This window comes from Brassica oleracea, chromosome C6 (assembly GCF_000695525.1).
Source record: "Brassica oleracea var. oleracea cultivar TO1000 chromosome C6, BOL, whole genome shotgun sequence".
NCBI lineage: Eukaryota > Viridiplantae > Streptophyta > Magnoliopsida > Brassicales > Brassicaceae > Brassica > Brassica oleracea.
Window position 1 is genome coordinate 29,635,865 of NC_027753.1, and position 17,639 is coordinate 29,653,503.

The 17,639-nt window shown below is 36.6% G+C and overlaps 1 protein-coding gene across 1 annotated transcript; it reads right to left on the bottom strand.

Moving 5' to 3' along the window:
• Positions 1-7,601: 7,601 nt before the first annotated feature.
• LOC106297960 (uncharacterized protein At4g04775-like) lies at positions 7,602-8,207 on the bottom strand. The gene is made up of 2 exons (XM_013734079.1): positions 8,052-8,207; positions 7,602-7,967 (listed from the first exon to the last, which is right to left on the bottom strand). Exons 1-2 carry the CDS (start codon positions 8,205-8,207, stop codon positions 7,602-7,604), a joined length of 522 nt encoding a protein of 173 aa, XP_013589533.1.
• Between the last annotated feature and the right edge of the window lie 9,432 nt (positions 8,208-17,639).

Genomic DNA, 17,639 nt, shown 5'->3' on the forward strand with positions numbered 1-17,639 from the left:
AAAAAAAAAAAAAAAAAAAAAAAAAAAAAAAAAAAAAATTATCAAGGACCACATGTCCATGTCCACTCATTTTCACATATTCGTCTCACAAATCGATAAGCTACGAGATACGTATACACAACACGTATACGGCGATATTCACACATGCATGTGTGTACATGATGTGGGTGTACGTGTATGAAATGACTAGAGAACTAAAATTGAGATGCAGATCTTCCCAAAAATAGAATAAGAGCATTTCAAAAAAAAAAAAGCATTTCCAAAAAAAAAACTTCATTTTGAAAATTTCTTTAAGCATAGAGTATTCCAAAAATAAAATTTAAATTTATTTTAAAAACTTTATGTAGTTTGCATGTTAATCTTCAACTATAATATAAATAAACTATAATCACTAAATTTTATTACAGATAAATAATATATACACATCAAAAATATTAAACATAATATTTACAAATACAATTAATATAACACAAAAATATATAAACTAATAATATAAGATACACATTAATTCATACAAACTAAAAATACAAAATTTTCACTATTGTTATTTCCATAATGTTTTCATATATATGGATAATATGTTGCTAATTTTGAATGCTCGAGACCAAATCTACATGATTATTATTAATATTAATGTATGAATTCTAATTTTTGTAATGTTTATGTGTATAATTTTTATTGTAAAATAGTTATGTTCGTATTTTAAATCTTTAATTTATAATAAATTATTCAATGTAATATAATTGTTCCGTGAAATAATAATAATATTTTAAAGAATATTATTTTATATTTTTTTTTTTAACACATTTATCTATTTTATGTATATACATATAATATTTGAATATATATAAGTAGAGTATATTTATAAGGATTAAAATGATAAAAAAATAATATTAATACAATTATATATAAATTACAAAAATATAAAGATTAAAATAAAAGTAAATAGTGTTTTGAGGATTACTATAGAAATTTTAAATTTAGACATTTTAAATTTGAGGATTCGAGAAACAATTGCAACTTGGCAAGACACCTGGGATAGTTTTCTTTTCTTTATTTTGGCACATTCATATATTTATTTTCCGCCCAACATGACCGATCCATTTTAAAAAGACAGAACTTAGGTTTATCCTTTAAATTCACTTCAGAACCAATTAAAGTGACACATAGATTATTAATTAAAAAATATTAAATTAAATAAAAAATAGCTTCAAAAAATAAAAACGTTAATTTTAACGACGCTAACGCTTTCATCTAAACCCTAAACCCTAAACCCTAAACCCTAAATCTTAAATTCTAAACCCTATACCATAAATTCTAAACTCAAATCCAAACTCCTAAACCCAAATTCTATACCCTAAACCCTAATCCTAGACCCTAAACCCAAATTATATACCCTAAACCCAAAAACTAGACTATAAACCTAAACTCTATACCCTAAACCCAAGTCGTAGACCCTAAACCCAAACCGTAAATCTTAAACCCAAATTATATATCCTAAACCCAAAACCTTAACCATAAGTCCAAATGGTAAATCGTAAACCCAAACCGTAAATCCTAAACCCAAAACCTATACCCTAAACCCAAATCCTAGACCTAAAACCCAAACGGTAAACCCTAAACCCAAACCCCAAACTTAGATGTTATAGGGTTTGGGTTAAGGTTTACGGTTTGGGTTTAGGGTCTAAAACTTGGGTTTAGGATATAGGGTTTAGGTTTATAGTTCATTTTTGGGTTTAAGGTATATAATTTGGGTTTAGGGTCTAAGATTAGGGTTTAGGGTCTAGGGTTTGGGTTTAGGGGTTGGATTTGAGTTTAGAATTTAGGGTATAGAGTTTAGAATTTAAGATTTAGGGTTTAGGGTTTCGCTGGAAGCGTTAGCGTCGTTAAAATTAGCGTTTTTATTTTTTGTAGCTATTTTTTATTTAATTTAATGTTTTTTAATTAATAATCTATGTATCAATTTGATTGGTCATAAAGGATGAGATGAATTTAAAAGTTAAATATAGGGGATGAACCTAAGTTTTGTTCATTTTAAAACCAAAAAAAGGTATACACAGGTTTTTTTCCTCTTTTTTTTTGGTACAACACAGGTTTTTTTTTTCTCCTAAAAATTAAAAATAGAGTTCAATGACAATGGACGACTTGACAAATCGAGAGGCATGGCAAGTAACAGTGTGCTCTGCTACTAGCTTGGACCACTCCTAATTCTTTTTTAGAAAATTTACCTTTTAAGATATATATATACAACCTAAGAAATGATATATACAACTTTTTGTTTTTACTCTATAGTTGTCATCTCTATAAAATATCCTACAAAAATTTTCAAAAAAAAATATCTAGCTGTAGTTTCTTATGTTTTACTTGGGAAAATGTCTCTGTATAGTTTACTCGTTCAAAATCGCCATCACTACCAACATAGATCTCGATTCTCTTCTACCCCGGTATTAAGTTGTTTTCTTCCTATGTATCAGCTAGCAAAATGTCTACCAACAATTCAACCGCAACCTGTATTTACCAAATCGTCATTCTCATCCGTAACCATCGATCTGTCCCTTAACCGATAAGAAGTGAAAAGAAGTGTGTAACGCTAATAAAGTAAAGCGAAAGGACATAAAGAAAAGCAAGAAATGAAGTGTATAAAGAAACCAAATAATGTTGCTAAAAGAAAAAAGAGACCAAACAAAACCCACTTGTGTAACCCTACCTCGAACCATGTAGTACTCAACTATTCATCATCTCACCAGTCACCTCCTCTTTTTGGCTGTTCTATTTTTAATATCTTTTTCATCTGTACTCTTTTGATAAAATATAAAATATTTTACCAATTTTTGAATTGGTGATAGATACTATAATGCCTATGGTTATGAATGGTAACCTAACGAGTGCGGTATTCAAGGCGTAATTGTCAAAACCACTTTTATATTACCAATCAGTTATATTTTTGGACAAAATACCTGTTTTAGAAAATAAAATAAAAAAAAAGTAAAAACGCGAATGACAAAAAAACATACATCTATATAAAACCGCACATACCCCTAATAACCAGCGTATTTGTGAAGCACTCACTTGTGCCCTATTCACTTTTTTGTATATCTCCACTTATTTATTATATTGATATTATAACTAAGCAAAAGCAAAATCTTAACAATTATGCTAAATCGTTTAAGAACTAACGTATAGTTTTAAACATGTTATTTATTTTATAGCTACAGTTATACGTTATATATGTTTATTAGTTGATCGTTATATAAATATTTAATATCTTTTATTTATTTAAATTACTATAATTGATATGAAAATTATGATTTATATATCCAAAATATTAACTATAATTCATTTTAATCAAATTTTAATATTAGTTAATGTACTTTTATTATTTCATTTCCAAAAATGCATATTTTAGATATTTTATAAATATATATTTATCATGTTAATATAGTATTCCTATTATTTAACTATATTCTATATTTTGTAATATTATTATTTTATTAATTAAATAATTATTTAATACCGCAAATATATACTATCACCAATCAAATAATATTTTACACCGCTTTTTACTTAAAACCGCAGTTGTATCGTACCACACTTTAATTTTGCACGAACCGCAGTTACACCGTACCACAATTTAAATATGTCCGCTTTTATTACCAAATCCGTTGTCACAATTCGGAGCCGGATAAAATGTAGAAAAAATCTAAAAATTAAAACTGAAACAAAGATATTAGAGTGTGTTACCTCATAAGACACATTGTTCTATTTTTTAACAAGATAAGACACTTTGCACTTGATGGACACATTGTTCCCTTTCTTTCCACTGTTCTTTTACAGAGTTACCCCTCAGCCTTGGTTAAGGAAAAGACACGGATGTTCATATATTTATAATATAAAATCTTGTCCATATTGTGGGGACCAAATATGTTTCCTTAGAGGAGTTATTAAGGTTGGTTTCTAGGATAGAGGGAGACATAATAGCCGTTGGATGGATCTCGATCTAATGGTGGGGGGTTGTTATGTATGTAAGGAGTAGGTTTTGTATTAAATGCTTGTGTGTCGTTGCTTTCGGCGTGAGGAACGCACTGTAGGAGAAAGGTGAGCTTAGCATTCATCTTGGGACTGATATAGATCTGGGGATTCCTCAACATTGCTAACGTGTTTCGTTTAATTATTAATCTTGAACGAAACAGGATTGGAGACATGGACGAGCAGTGTTTGGTTCTAAGCGGAGACTGGGTCTGTGGAGATGGAGGTAAATGGGATTTTGTCATTGAGAAGCGTCGGATGGGTCGTATGGTGGCGGTTTACGAGGGTATTGGTTTCCAGGAACTTAAAAGAAATGTTCTCCGTGAGTTTAAAATGGATGAAGCGCAGTTCAGTGTTACGTTGAGCTACTGGCCACCAACAAGTCTGGAGCTTGCGACTGGGATTAGGACCCCACCGGTGCTGGTTACTAGTGGTGGAGGTGTGAAGTATTTCTGCCAACACTTGAAAGTGAAAGGTGCGATGAATCTGTTTGCTCGGTTTGAAGCGTTAAAGAAGGTTGTGGACACTGATGTTGTGGATGATTCTGGTATGGGGTTTGTGTCACCCGATGCGGCCAAGTTTTTGTCACCAGATATTGAAAAGTTCCCTAACGGTTCCTCGAAGAAGGGATTCTGGCCATCTGCTGCTTCAAAGACGAAGGTCATAAACCTTGCTGATGATGTTGATTTTGTACGGGAGGTAGAGAAAGTAGAAGAAAAATTAATGGGTGAAAGCCATGAAGGAGAAAGCAGCAAAGATGTGGGTGATAGTAGTTACAGTGCGGATACCGAGGCGGAAGGAACTTTGGAAGAAGATGTGGAGGAGATAGAAGTGAGGCCAAGGGGTTATGACAGGGAGTTTTGGGAACCGCTTTTATGTGGCGACTATGGTGGTTCCAATGCTGCTAATGTTGTGTTCAACGAGGATGAGATTGTTGAAGGTGTGAAGAAAAAGACAGGGCCAAGATCATACTTTTGTGATACCGGAAGTGCTTTTGACCACTATGTTGAGGTTGGTGGCCAAGGCGGAGGTGAAAGGGAAGCATACATGATGAAGCCAGAGGATTGTAATCCTTGGAATGGAGGCGGGAGTGAGGATGCTGTAGGTGGAAACATGAGCGCTAAACAAACACGTAAGCTTGCAGATATTGACGATGAGGAGTTTCACATCCCCCCAATGTTTGATGATACAGAATACGACGCTGCAGAAATCCCCGACATGGATGTTGATGTAAATGACGGCCAAATAGCTGTGGGGAAATTGTTTGGTAGTAAGCAAGATTGTCAGATCGCTCTCGCGATATATGCAATTAAGAAGCAGTTCAAGTTTACTCAGACAAGGACGAAAGTTGGTTCTTTTGTGGTGGAGTGTCCAGATAAAAAGTGTGACTGGCGTGTGACAGCACATGAAATAAGGGGTTCTGGTTTCTATGAGATAAGAAAGGCGCAGCTTGATCATATCTGCCCCATTGAATTCAGACAGGGCTACAAGTCAAGAGTAACATCTCGGGTTATTGCAGCAGTGTACAAGGCAAAGTTCGGGGACCCGGGTAAGGCACCAGTGGCTCGTGATTTGCAGAAACTTCTTTTGGAGGACCTCCGTGTAAATGCCTCTTACATGAAGTGCTATAGGGCGAAGGACAAAGCAATATTAGGTGTGCGAGGGTCCGATGAGGACGCCTATTTGAAGCTGCCAGAGTATCTTCACATGCTCAAGCTTGCCAATGCTGGTACAATTGCTGATTTGGAAACAGATGTAGATGAAGATGGTAATGAACGTTTACTGTACTTGTTTCTCGCATTTGGTGCTTCGATCAGTGGGTTTAGGAAGCTAAGGCATGTTTTGGTGATAGATGGTACACATCTAAGTGGAAAGTATAAAGGAGTTTTGTTAACCGAAGCTAAGGCATGTTTTGGTGATAGATGGTACACATCTAAGTGGAAAGTATAAAGGAGTTTTGTTAACCGCCAGCGGTCAGGATGCAAATTTTCTGATCTTTCCTTTAGCATTTGCTGTTGTGGACAGTGAGGATGAGGATGCGTGGACATGGTTTTTGCAAAAAGTTGAGAGGATTTTGGGGGATTCTCCTACGCTTGCCATAATATCTGACAGGGCTGTTTGTATTTCCAATGCAGTGAGTAAGATTTATCCTCAAGCAAAGCATGGAACTTGCATAGTTCATTTGGCTAGGAATGTGAACTCTAGGTTCTCTAGCAAACACTTAGCGCAAATGGTGACGGCTACAGCGATGGTCCATATGCCTAGAGCGTACAAAGAACTCTATACGAAGATCTGTGCCACTAACAGTGCTTGCGGGGTATATCTTGGTAAGATTGGTGTTGCTAAATGGTCCCGAGCTAATTTCACCGGTGAAAGGTATAACATCATGACTAGCAATATTGCTGAGCAGCTGAACAAAGCGCTTTTGGAAGGGAGGGGGGCGAACATTTATGAGTTGGTAAAGTTTATTCAGAGGATGATGACGAGGCGGTTTAGTGCGAGGAGGAAAAAATCAGAGAAACACAGAGGGGCTGTGAGTGTGGAAGTGGACAAAGAGATGACAAAAAACATGGCAACTGTTAAAGGAAGCAGCATAAATGCTGTGAATAACTGGACGAGCCAGATAGTGGGAAAATTTGGCAGATCAGATAAGGTAATGCTTGCTGAGAAGAAGTGTAGTTGTAAGTATTTTGATAATATCAGAATTCCTTGCGGACATGCGATGCTGGCAGCGGACGGGCTTGGAGTGCCTTACGATACATTGTGCGGGCATTGGTACAAGACAACGGTGTGCCGGGAGACATATGCAGGGGTAATCAGTCCAGAGGAAGACCCAAGGGATGTTGACATACCTGAAGAGGTTAGCAGTATGGTTGTGTACCCTCCAATCACAAAAAGGCAAGCTAGACGTCATCGCAAGACACGCATCCCATCGACTGGGGAGATACGGGTGAGGTTACGTTTTGTATATAAAGATATTTTGGTTTGAATTGCTGTTTGGGTGATGGTGTTGTTGTGATCATGTAGGTTCCAAAGAAGAAACTTGTGCAGAACAGGTGTGGTAGGTGTGGAGGGTATGGGCACAATCGCACGAACTGCGCCAACCCCATCTAATAGTTTGTTTTGGAAGATTTTTTTGTTGGGGATCATTTGCTGGTTGGTTGGAAAGACATGCTTGGTGTTCTAAATGGCCCTTTTTCGGAGATTGAAAAACTATTGTGGCGCATCTCTGTATTTTGCAACTCATGTTAGTTGTTCTTGTACAAGTTTGATTGCATATCTTTTTAAGTTAAATTATCACACGAATTTTTGCGAAGTTAAATTATCTGTGGACATGGACAAATGTTTATGAAGATTCATATAGTGTGAGTAGGATGATACATGTGATAAGGCTAATGAGTTGATGAACTTAACGAAACTGCGAAATGGGCATGAGGATTCGAACGTTTAAAGCATAGATAGAAAAGATCATTACATTACAAAACACTAGAGTTAGTGGATGCAGAAAGAGTTGTCCATAAAACATAAGCAGGGTGATACATTTGTTGGAGTTAACAAATTAAATAGATCTGGGACTAGTTAGTAATCTTGGCGTAAATCCATGCCATTGTTCCGACTGCAATGGCTGCAACAGCAATGTTGATAAGTTGTGCCCGAGAGTTATTTGCATCGGAGGGCTGATTGGGTGACTGTACAGTATCTTTTGTGGCAATAGTTGAGTTTTCGTTTGTCCCTGAGCTAGTATCTTTGTCGACAATCAAACTATTGAGCTGAATGAGGGCTTTGTCGAATTGTATTGCCTGTTTTTCGAGATGTTGTGTAGTGTAGATCTTGAATGAGTCCACATCTTCCTTTAGCTGATTATGTTTAGCATCTACCATGTTAACCTCTTCAACAATGGCCTCGTCAACCCATTTGAACAAGTGGTGCTCTGTTTTCCTCTGAAAGTTACAAGAAAAGACTAGTCCAGTACATTGGCGCAAGGAACTAGCAGCAGTGTGTTAAGAAAAGTTGTTGGAGCATACATGTATGCCTAATTTGCATCGGTAAAACCTTCGGAAGAGATTCTCCTTCGTCTGAGCCCCGTATGTAGTCAGCTTCGATCCACACCAACAGGTAGTTGGGATGCCAACAGTTTGACTCCTTGTGTTGGATAGTGAGGAAGAGGAGGAAGAGCTCATGTTTGCGTATTTGTTTGAGAATTTTCTAAAAACAAGAGGAAGACGTAAAAGGAGAATATGAAATCAGATCTGGCTAGGGATTTTGGTAGGTGAGATTATTAAATAGAAACGAACTTTTGTTTGAGTTCCAGCTGTATTTTGGAGGAGGTTAACCAAAAAAAGTTTCATTATATCTGTTGGTCCTGCAAAATCAATTCGAGGAAATCGAATATTCTACATTAACCGGTTGGTCTGTTTGTCGACGTGAAAGTATGTTTATGTGGATGTGGATCTAATATGTAAGAATGCATCATCCACAAATGACGTGACCATGTTCTAAGCTATAGAAACACAATAAAAGGTAAGTAGTAAGCATAAGAAAGTTTAGATATAGTTTGAAAGTGATAGAGAGCGTTCAGTTTTTTACAGAAACATGACGAAGAGCACTGCGTTACAACAGAAGCAGAATCCGAAAACTCCCAAATAGTAAACAAAAAAGGGGAGGGAAATAGGTGATATCGTCTAAGCATCAGTGAAGCGTGCAGCATAATAAGAAGGCAAGAAAATGGTCTTGTAGATGTCCATCGCATACTGCTTGCGTATGTTGTCCACAATGCGGTATGTGATGCTGCTCATCTGAGGGGGTGGGTCACCATGGGCGTGCATCTCTAGAAACTTCATACTGACAGGTCTGCAGTCACCAGAGCGAGTGTTTGTGTACAGGTTTGGAATGCGTTTCCACATAAACGGCTTCAGTCCACATAATTGGGTCTGCTCACACATAACGACTTTCTTGACAACGTAAGGAAGAGAATCGACCAAAGGCTTCATGAACTTCGCGACTCGCCTGACGCCGTATAAAGAAGGAAGAGGATCAAGTATTTCAACCACCCCAAGTCTAGGCTGATTGCTAGGCCCACCCAGTGAGAGTCGTTCCAGAGCATAGGAGTGTAGATTGTGTGGACATCTTCCATCCATTTCTTACCGGGAAGGAGAACAATGTCGACCAAATTAGCATCCCAGACGAAAGTGTTTTTCTTTCTAGACTTGCTGAAATCGACATGGTTGTCCTGAATAATTTTTGCTAGAGTGGGTGGGGCGAAGGCTGCATGTTCCCTCTGTAGTATGTCTGAGTGTCGCGCGGAAAGCATGTGAACAAGCAATTCCATTTGCTGTGGGAAAACTGACCGTGAGTTTTTAAACAGCATTGAGACCAGGAAAAAAGAATCAGAGATCGGGACTTACATAGGTTGTTGTCCATTGCTTTGGTTCTCCTAATTGGAGAAGAGATTTGTTGGAAAATTCAAATTCAAAGCGGGTAGTATGGTATCTGCGATGAAAAAAGGATTGATAGGATATGAGGAACAGTGTCAACATGTAATAAGAGTGGTCCAGTGTTAGCAAAACTTACACGTTAATGTTTGCTTTAAGAATTTTCTCAAACAGGTCCCATTCCATCTGTGGGAGTGGGCTGATGAGGGCTATAGCAGGAACAAGTGGACAACTGAATAATTCTTTGGCCAGATGGTTCTCTTCCATATATGGAACGTGCCTCGGGGGGTCTTTTGTCTGTGTGAGGTCGATAACTGCCTCATCATCACCCTGAGACTGTAATATTTACATAGCAACATGTAATTAACAGGATGAACACAGAGGAATTGTGAGTGTGGAAGTGGACAAAGAGATGGAAAAAACGATACCTCATCGGCTGGTGAAGGTACGATTGTTGGACGTCCTATCACTGGTGGAGAGGTTGAAGCTGTGGCTGCAAAAGCATTGTGTGTGGCTGTGTGAGAGAGGAAACCTAAACCACTATCATTACTCTTAGCCGGTGAGGTAAGTGGTGTAAAAGGCAGTGGTGACAATCGTAACAGAATATCTGGCGCAGAAGATGGACCAATTGTAGAGTCGAATATTGGTGGGTTGGAAAGAGGTGAGTCTGGGGAGATGGGATCATATATCCTGAGACCATAACATAGAATGTGATGAATCTCGGGGCTGTTGGGGTGATCACTTTTATCATATATAACAGATTTTGGCTCTGGTCGGTTTGATAGGTGTCTGTGAGGATGAGGTGGAACGATGGGCTGGTTAGGTTCCTCCGGAGCAGGAGTTGTCTGGATGTCGTCCTCAGGAATCGTGTTGGTGGTATTCTCGTCAGGAGGGATCATCTCAGAGTCTGGGTTGTGGTCAGGGGATGTGTGGACGGTGGTGTGGTTGTGGTCGGAAAGGCCGTGGACAGTTGGTGTGTGGATGGTTTCCACACGACCAGGAGAGCTGGAAGGAGTAGGGGTGCGTGGGGGCGACTCGTTTGGAGTCGTTTGAAGAGGAGTGTTCAGGCTTGCAGAAGCCTAACGTTGTAGATGAACTGCATACTGACTTATGATAGGTGATTGGCTGGATGGTTGCTCATCTGTCTCCATTGCATCCACATCCTACAACCGTAACAAAACAGACTGTGTAAGCAATAATAAGAGAAAGTGTTTGCAATGTATGAGAAACAGAGTTTGATTGAACAAAACCTGATCAGTTGGATGATCATCATAGAGTGGTTGTGCCTGATCAGGCTGATGTTGATGGTGAGATGTGTCAGGAGCATCCTAAAATAATAATTTTAAAGGTGAACTCATTAAAGAACTCTTTGGTTTTTAAGGTATGGGTCGATATGAAGAACAAAAACTATAAAAAATACCTGATGGATTGATGCTTCATGTCTAGCATGATGAGATGTCGCGGGTTTCTTGCTACGGGATATAAGTGTATGGAATGATCTTTGCATTGGATGAGATATCTTCTTCTTTTTTTTGCAAGAGTTTGTGCAGCTGCTTCATCTGCTTTTGAAGTTTCAACACCATTTCCGAGAGCTGTTCGTTGGTGAAACTGGCGACACTTGAACGTGTAAAGTACGAACTGATGCGCCTTTGCTTCCTTGAGGACGTCTCCTTCTTGATGACCTTATTTGGTTTGAGAGATTGCTTAACCCGAGTCGGAAACATGCCCTTTCGATGACCACGAGCTATAGGCTTATTTAGCAAAGGCTCGGTTGTGACACCAGCAGGCCACATCCCTTTGTTGAAAGTGAACTGATCAGCTATCAATTGTTCCATGTATATTACACAGTCATCCTTGGGGTCGTTGGGCCACTCTCCCCAGCCAGACTACGGTTGGCTTTCAATAGGTATAATCGGTGAGACAGCAAGCTGAGACAGTGGAGCGTGCATAAGTTAATTAAACATTTTATGTTCAATGTAAAGGTAGTAAGATATAATAACATGATGACTTACATCCGAGGAGAATTCAACACGGCGGATACTGATAGAATCGATGGATTTGTGTTGTGGTAGATAACCATCTTCTAAGTCCATGAGTGTGCGCTGGTCGGGTTGAGCAGGAATGAAAGATAACAGCTGGGGGATGGCGCGAAATGCCACCAATTGAAGTGTCAAGGGAAGCCTTGAAGTCTGAAAGAGTCTTGTTTGAGCTTTTGAACAAGCCAAGAAACAGGATCGTTGCCGTTTTTGAAAGACGGTTTGGGTGGTTTCATGCATGAGATGGTCTTCATGAATGATTCTCTGCCCCAAGGAAAGGCAAAGAAAGTTTTGAGGTTTTTAAGCATCTTGACATATCGAGGAGTGGCGCGTGCTTGTTGTTTGTGAGCAATGAGAACACCGTCGACAATGATGATTAAAGCTATACGTATCTTCTTCCAATGATCCATCTTCTTATCCTCTTCAAGCATCAGACAAAGTTCGGCAATCGTTACCATCATCTTCTTCCCAAACTGTCTCTTCCAGACTTCGTCTTTCCCCGCAACAACTGGCTTTACGGTGTCGGGGTGATATCCTTCAGGGAAAGAGGCGCAATTCAGACCAGTCACAGTCCAAAACTCTTGAAGACCATAGCGGAGAGGGTTCCCACCAAAAACAGACCAAAGCGTATTTTTGGGTAGACAGATAAGCTGGCGAGTGAGAAACGAGTGAATTAGCTTAGTAGATACTGGACATTGACGGGCTGGTATGTCGAAAAGCTTTCCGAAACAAGACTCTCGAATTATTTGGAACTCCTTGGTGTCTCTAAGAACATGACGAAGGAAGGGGAGGATCTCCGGTGAGGAGTAGATGTTAAGACGCTTTGTTGGGAATCAATCTGTCGCAAATAATCGTGGCGGGAGACGTAGATCTGGTTGAAAAGACCTTGAAATTTGGAGCAGGGCAAGTAATTAGTCTCCTAATTTTGACAACCAAAATTATAAAACACGGTTTCACCGGCGTAGATCTGGTGGCAAAGACCCTCTCATAATTTTGAAAAATTATTGGATGTAGAAATGAAAAGGAGGAGGAACAAATGCTGACCTGAAGCGTCTTGCGGTGAATCTGGTTCCGGTGTCGCCGTGGGTTTCTTCTTGGCCTTCCTTTTCGTCATTGTGTTTCCTTGAATCCGGTGTCAACGACGGAAACGATACAGAGAGATATAAGAAATAGAAAGCTTTTCGAGAAATTAGGGTTGGGGATTTAGAAAAGTGAAAAGTGGCTTCTGTGTGTTTTCTAATTTCCGACAGAACTCTGAAGAGTTGAAAAATATTATAAAAATATAATCATGGTTAGGTGTCTTTGGTTAGCCTTACCTTAGTGTGGTAATTATTGAGGGTATGCAAGACAATAAACACACATAAAGTGCTCCTCAAGTGGGAAGTGCCTCTTTATGTAATACATAAGCCATAAAGTGTCTTAGTAAGTAAAAATTTCAAGATATTAGGTATAAGCTTAAATTAGTTTAAAACCAATCCTAAACCAACACATTATTGACACTAAAGGAGAGACTTTTGACCAATCCGGTAACCAGATCCCCACCAGACGATCACATCACAAGACGGTAAGAAATCACTGACATGAAGCCATCAGCCGAACATCCACCACCAAGTAAACCTCCGGTTTTCTATCACAATACAGAACAATAATAATTTGTTGTTTCAGCCCACCTCCACTAGAGTTGAAAAGCCCAGTGTCTTAAGTACTGATCAAGAAAACGGTTATGGGAAGACACCAACTTCGAAACTATCCCAGAACTTGTAAACAAGTAAACACGACACTCTAGCCGGAAAGCCAAAGAGACTAAAATCGGCTATGAGTTAATATTATGGCTACTGAATGAAATTAATAACTTAATTGGTGATATTTATGAGGTTACTAACATTCACGTTAATTAAAGTTTCTAACTGATCCGAGAAGACTTCCGTGGAAGTCTTCTACGCTAGTTTTTAAGTCTTCTACGGTAGTTTTAGAATAATTTGTATATTTAAAAGTGATAAGTAACTTCAAGATATGTAAAACTCATATTTTCAAAATATGGTTTCTCCCTTAGTTTTACTAAATTTGACTAAGTTTTTCAACACAAACTTATAAAAAATATGATATGCTTTGACTAGTTACTATTGTTTGTTTCCATCTCTTAAGTATTATTGTTATAAACACCAATGATGATTATTGTTATGAGTTGGAAGAAGGGTTAAAATGCTTCTTAAAATGTTGTATCAATATGAGGCTACCAACATTCTTGTTTATTAAGATGAGAAGAAGACCATTGGAGTTTAATGGGAGATCCAAAGATAAGAGAAAGGCTATGCAAATCACAAAACATACCACAAACAAAACTATTATAGATCATTCCTCTACAAAGACAAGTTTGGACTCCACTTGATATGGAAGAATACTTCGTTAGAAGACTTCCAGGAAGTCGTCTGGACTTCCTGGAAGACTTCCTGTAAGTCGTCTAGCGCATTATATTTTAGACGACTAACAGGTAAGTCGTCCCAGAAGTCTTCCATATATGAAAAACCTGCGTATCAAATCCAGATCTGAAAAACCTGCATATCAAAAAACGTTCAAATGGCTTAAAAACAGAGAAAATGAGTGGAAGATTAGATAAATCTACCTTTATAGAACACACAAAAATACATATCTAAAATTAATAAATCTACCTTTAAATGAGTGGAAGATGAGAACCATCTGATTGAAAACCAGCAAAAAAAGATAGATTAGTGAGAAAGACAGAAGACAAAACTGAAAAATTCATATAAAGTTTGGTGTTTTCAAGTCAAAGAGAATATAGTGGGTTTGGAGTGTTTTAGTTTGGGAAAAAGTAAGAACTTTATACAACAGAAAGTTACCAAATGAAGAAAAATCAGACATAAAAACTTACCAAAACGCTCAGAACTGTTAAGAAAGGGAGAGACATGGGAGAAGACTCCGTCATACGACTTTCATGAAGAGACATGGGAGAGACATGGAAGCCGTCTGGAAGACTTCCTGGAAGTCGTCTAGCGCATTATATTTTAGACGACTAACAGGTAAGTCGTCCCAGACGTCTTCCAGATCTAAAAAACCTGCATATCCAAATCCAGATCTGAAAAACCTGCATATCCAAAAACGTTCAAATGGCTTAAAAACAGAGAAAATGAGTGGAAGATTAGATAAATCTACTTTTATAGAATACAAAAAAAATACATATCTAAAATTGATAGATCTACCTTTAAATGAGTGGAAGATGAGGACCATGTGATGAAAAACCTGCAAAAAAAGATAAATTATTGAGAAAGACATGAGACAAAAATAATACATTGATATAAAGCTTAGTGTTTATAAGTTCAAAGAGATTAGAGAGGGGTTGAAGAGTTTTAGAATGATGAACATTACATTTTTGTTTCAGCCATTTGATAGAAGGAGATAGAATGTGTAAATTTTTCTTTATATAAAGAGATAAAAAATCCAATTAGGTTAAATATTTTTGAATCAGACGACTTCCTACACGACTTACTTGTAAGTCACCCAGAAGACTTTAATATTTTTAGCGGGAAACTAAAATAAAAAACTTCCTAGACGACTTAGTCTGGTTTAAATTATTTAAGCGGGAAAATGATTTTTTTACAAATTTTAGGCAGAAGACGAGTTACATGTAAGTCGTCTGGTTTATATTATTCACCAGACGACTTACAAGTTAGTCGTCCAGACCCTAAACATAACCCCTAAACTTAATTAACTAACTAAACACTTAATAAAATCAAATTAAACTTCAAAAGTGTTTACTATACACAAAAATAAACACTTATAGGTAAAAAATTAATTTTTAAAAAAACATTCAAGCCTTCCAAAATATAACTCTAAGAATACATACAATACTACAACATATGTTATATGTTGTCAAACCATAAAACCAAAGAATATCATGATTAACTACTTTCACTTATCTATGCTGAAAACTATTCAATTTTATTATATCTTAATTTACATTACTTAAAACTGTTTATAATTATATGATTTTAATTTTTCATTTGTCAAAATATTTTTTTTAAAACTTATAAATTATTTTAAGATCAACTACACCGGACGACTTCCAGCATCTCAGACAACTCAGACAATTTACTGGGAATATATTCATAAAAATGGCTTATGTTTTTTTGTTTGGTCACAAGGGGCTGACTGTAATTTCACAAGGCTTTTAGGTTAGTTTTGCATTTGATTCAAGTTTGGGTATATTTTTACAATCAAAGTCAAGTTTTGAGTCATATTTGGCAAATCCCCGTGATAAAAGAGACATGAATTATCAAGTAGATAGTTCCCACAAATATAATAAAAGCTCGTAAATATTTAAAATATTTTGTTGAAATTTAGAAAGATTATATCTAAAACCATATTTAAATTCTATGATACATATTTTATATACATCAAATAAGATAATAAACTAATATAAATGTTAAAGTTTAAAATTTTAATTAATGTATATACCCTAAAATTAAATATGTTTTTTATTTTATAAAAAGTATATCTTAAAACAGAAATATCTAAAAAAAATATTTTTGTAAATTTATAACTCTATAAATTAATAAAATACTGAAGTTCTAATATTATTAATTTATAGAGTTTTTACTATATATCGTTTTATCTTTGAAAGAATTAATGTCAGCTATAAATAAAAAATCTTAAAAGTTTGAAGAATAATAGAAAGGATGTAACCTTTTAAAACTATGGTGAATCTCTCAAATAGTTCTTTTAAAAGTTTTTGTCACAAAAATAGCATTCAAGAAAGAAAATGACCAAAATAGTCTCTTTTTCTTTTGAAATTTTTAATTTTTTTTCTCTTTTTTAAAATTTGAAATCCTATCCCCAAAACGCCACCCCTTAACTATAAACCATAAATCTAGATTAGTTAACCCTAGGGTAAAATATATTTTTATCCTTTAATAAAATTTATTTTGGTCATTTTCTTCATTTAGAACTATTTTTGTGACAAAAACTTTAAAAGTGCTATCCTAAAAAAACTCTTTTAAAACTATCTATTTGTGAGCTTTTATTATATTTTTGGGAACTATCTACTTCATATTCATGTCCCGATTTATAAGTGTTGTTATAAAATAACTTATAATTTTATAGTATTGAGAAATTTAAATAAGGGTAAAATTTTATACCCGCATGAAGAAGATAATACTGATAATAAGAGAGAATGTGTTATAAGAAGAAGGAGAGATGGTGTATTACAATCGATCGAAATGATCGATTTATATAGAAGTTAAAAAGTAGGATTTACTGTGCATGCATAGTGACGCGGGCTCCACATAATATACGTACACACGAAAATGTCAATTTTTGGTGCGTGTATTCTTGACATTCATTCTTCACGTTTATAACACTCCCCCTTGGAGACCGGTGTCACTATCGTCTCTTGCTTAACGTCTTTGTTGCCTTGTTAAAAACCTTTCCAGGAAAACCCAATGGGAAAATCCGTAGTAAGGTAAAAAGAGTACAACTATGTAAGCTCCCCCTCGAATGAGCAGTCATAGATCCTTCTGATGATGCATTCCAATGTTATGGATATGTTTTCTGAATACCGAAGTCGGAAGTGATTTTGTGAAGAGGTCAGCTGCATTGTCGCATGATCGGACATATCTTACTTCAATCTCTTTCTTCTTCACAAGCTCTTGAGTGTATGAGAAGAACTTCAGATGAATATGCTTTGTTCTATCGCTTTTGATATATTTGTCCTTTGTTTGAGCAACACATGCTGCATTATCTTCATATAGAATAGTTGGCTCCGTATTTTCGTCAATCCCGCTGCTTGAACAGATGTGTCGGCTTATTGATCTTAGCCATACACATGCTCTACTTGCTTCATGGAGTGCAATGATCTCAGCATGATTTGAAGAAGTAGCCACGAGCGTTTTTTTCTGAGAACGCCAAGATATAGCAGTGCCTCCGATCGTGAAAACGTATCCTGTTTGTGAGCGGGCTTTGTGTGGATCTGAAAGATATCCTGCATCTGCAAAACCAACCATTTGACATTCTGAACTTTTAAGATAAAACAAGCCTAAATCAATGGTCCTTTGGAGGTAACGAAAAACATGTTTAATCTCATTCCAATGTCTTCGAGTTGGAGATGAGCTGAATCTTGCCAAAAGATTCA

Coding starts and splice junctions, on each gene's coding strand:
- LOC106297960 (XM_013734079.1), bottom strand. CDS start 8,207: ATGAGCTCTTCCTCCTCTTCCTCACTATCCAACACAAGGAGTCAAACT. Junction 7,968..8,051: donor GATGCAAATTAGGCATACAT/GTATGCTCCAAC, acceptor TGTAACTTTCAG/AGGAAAACAGAGCACCACTT.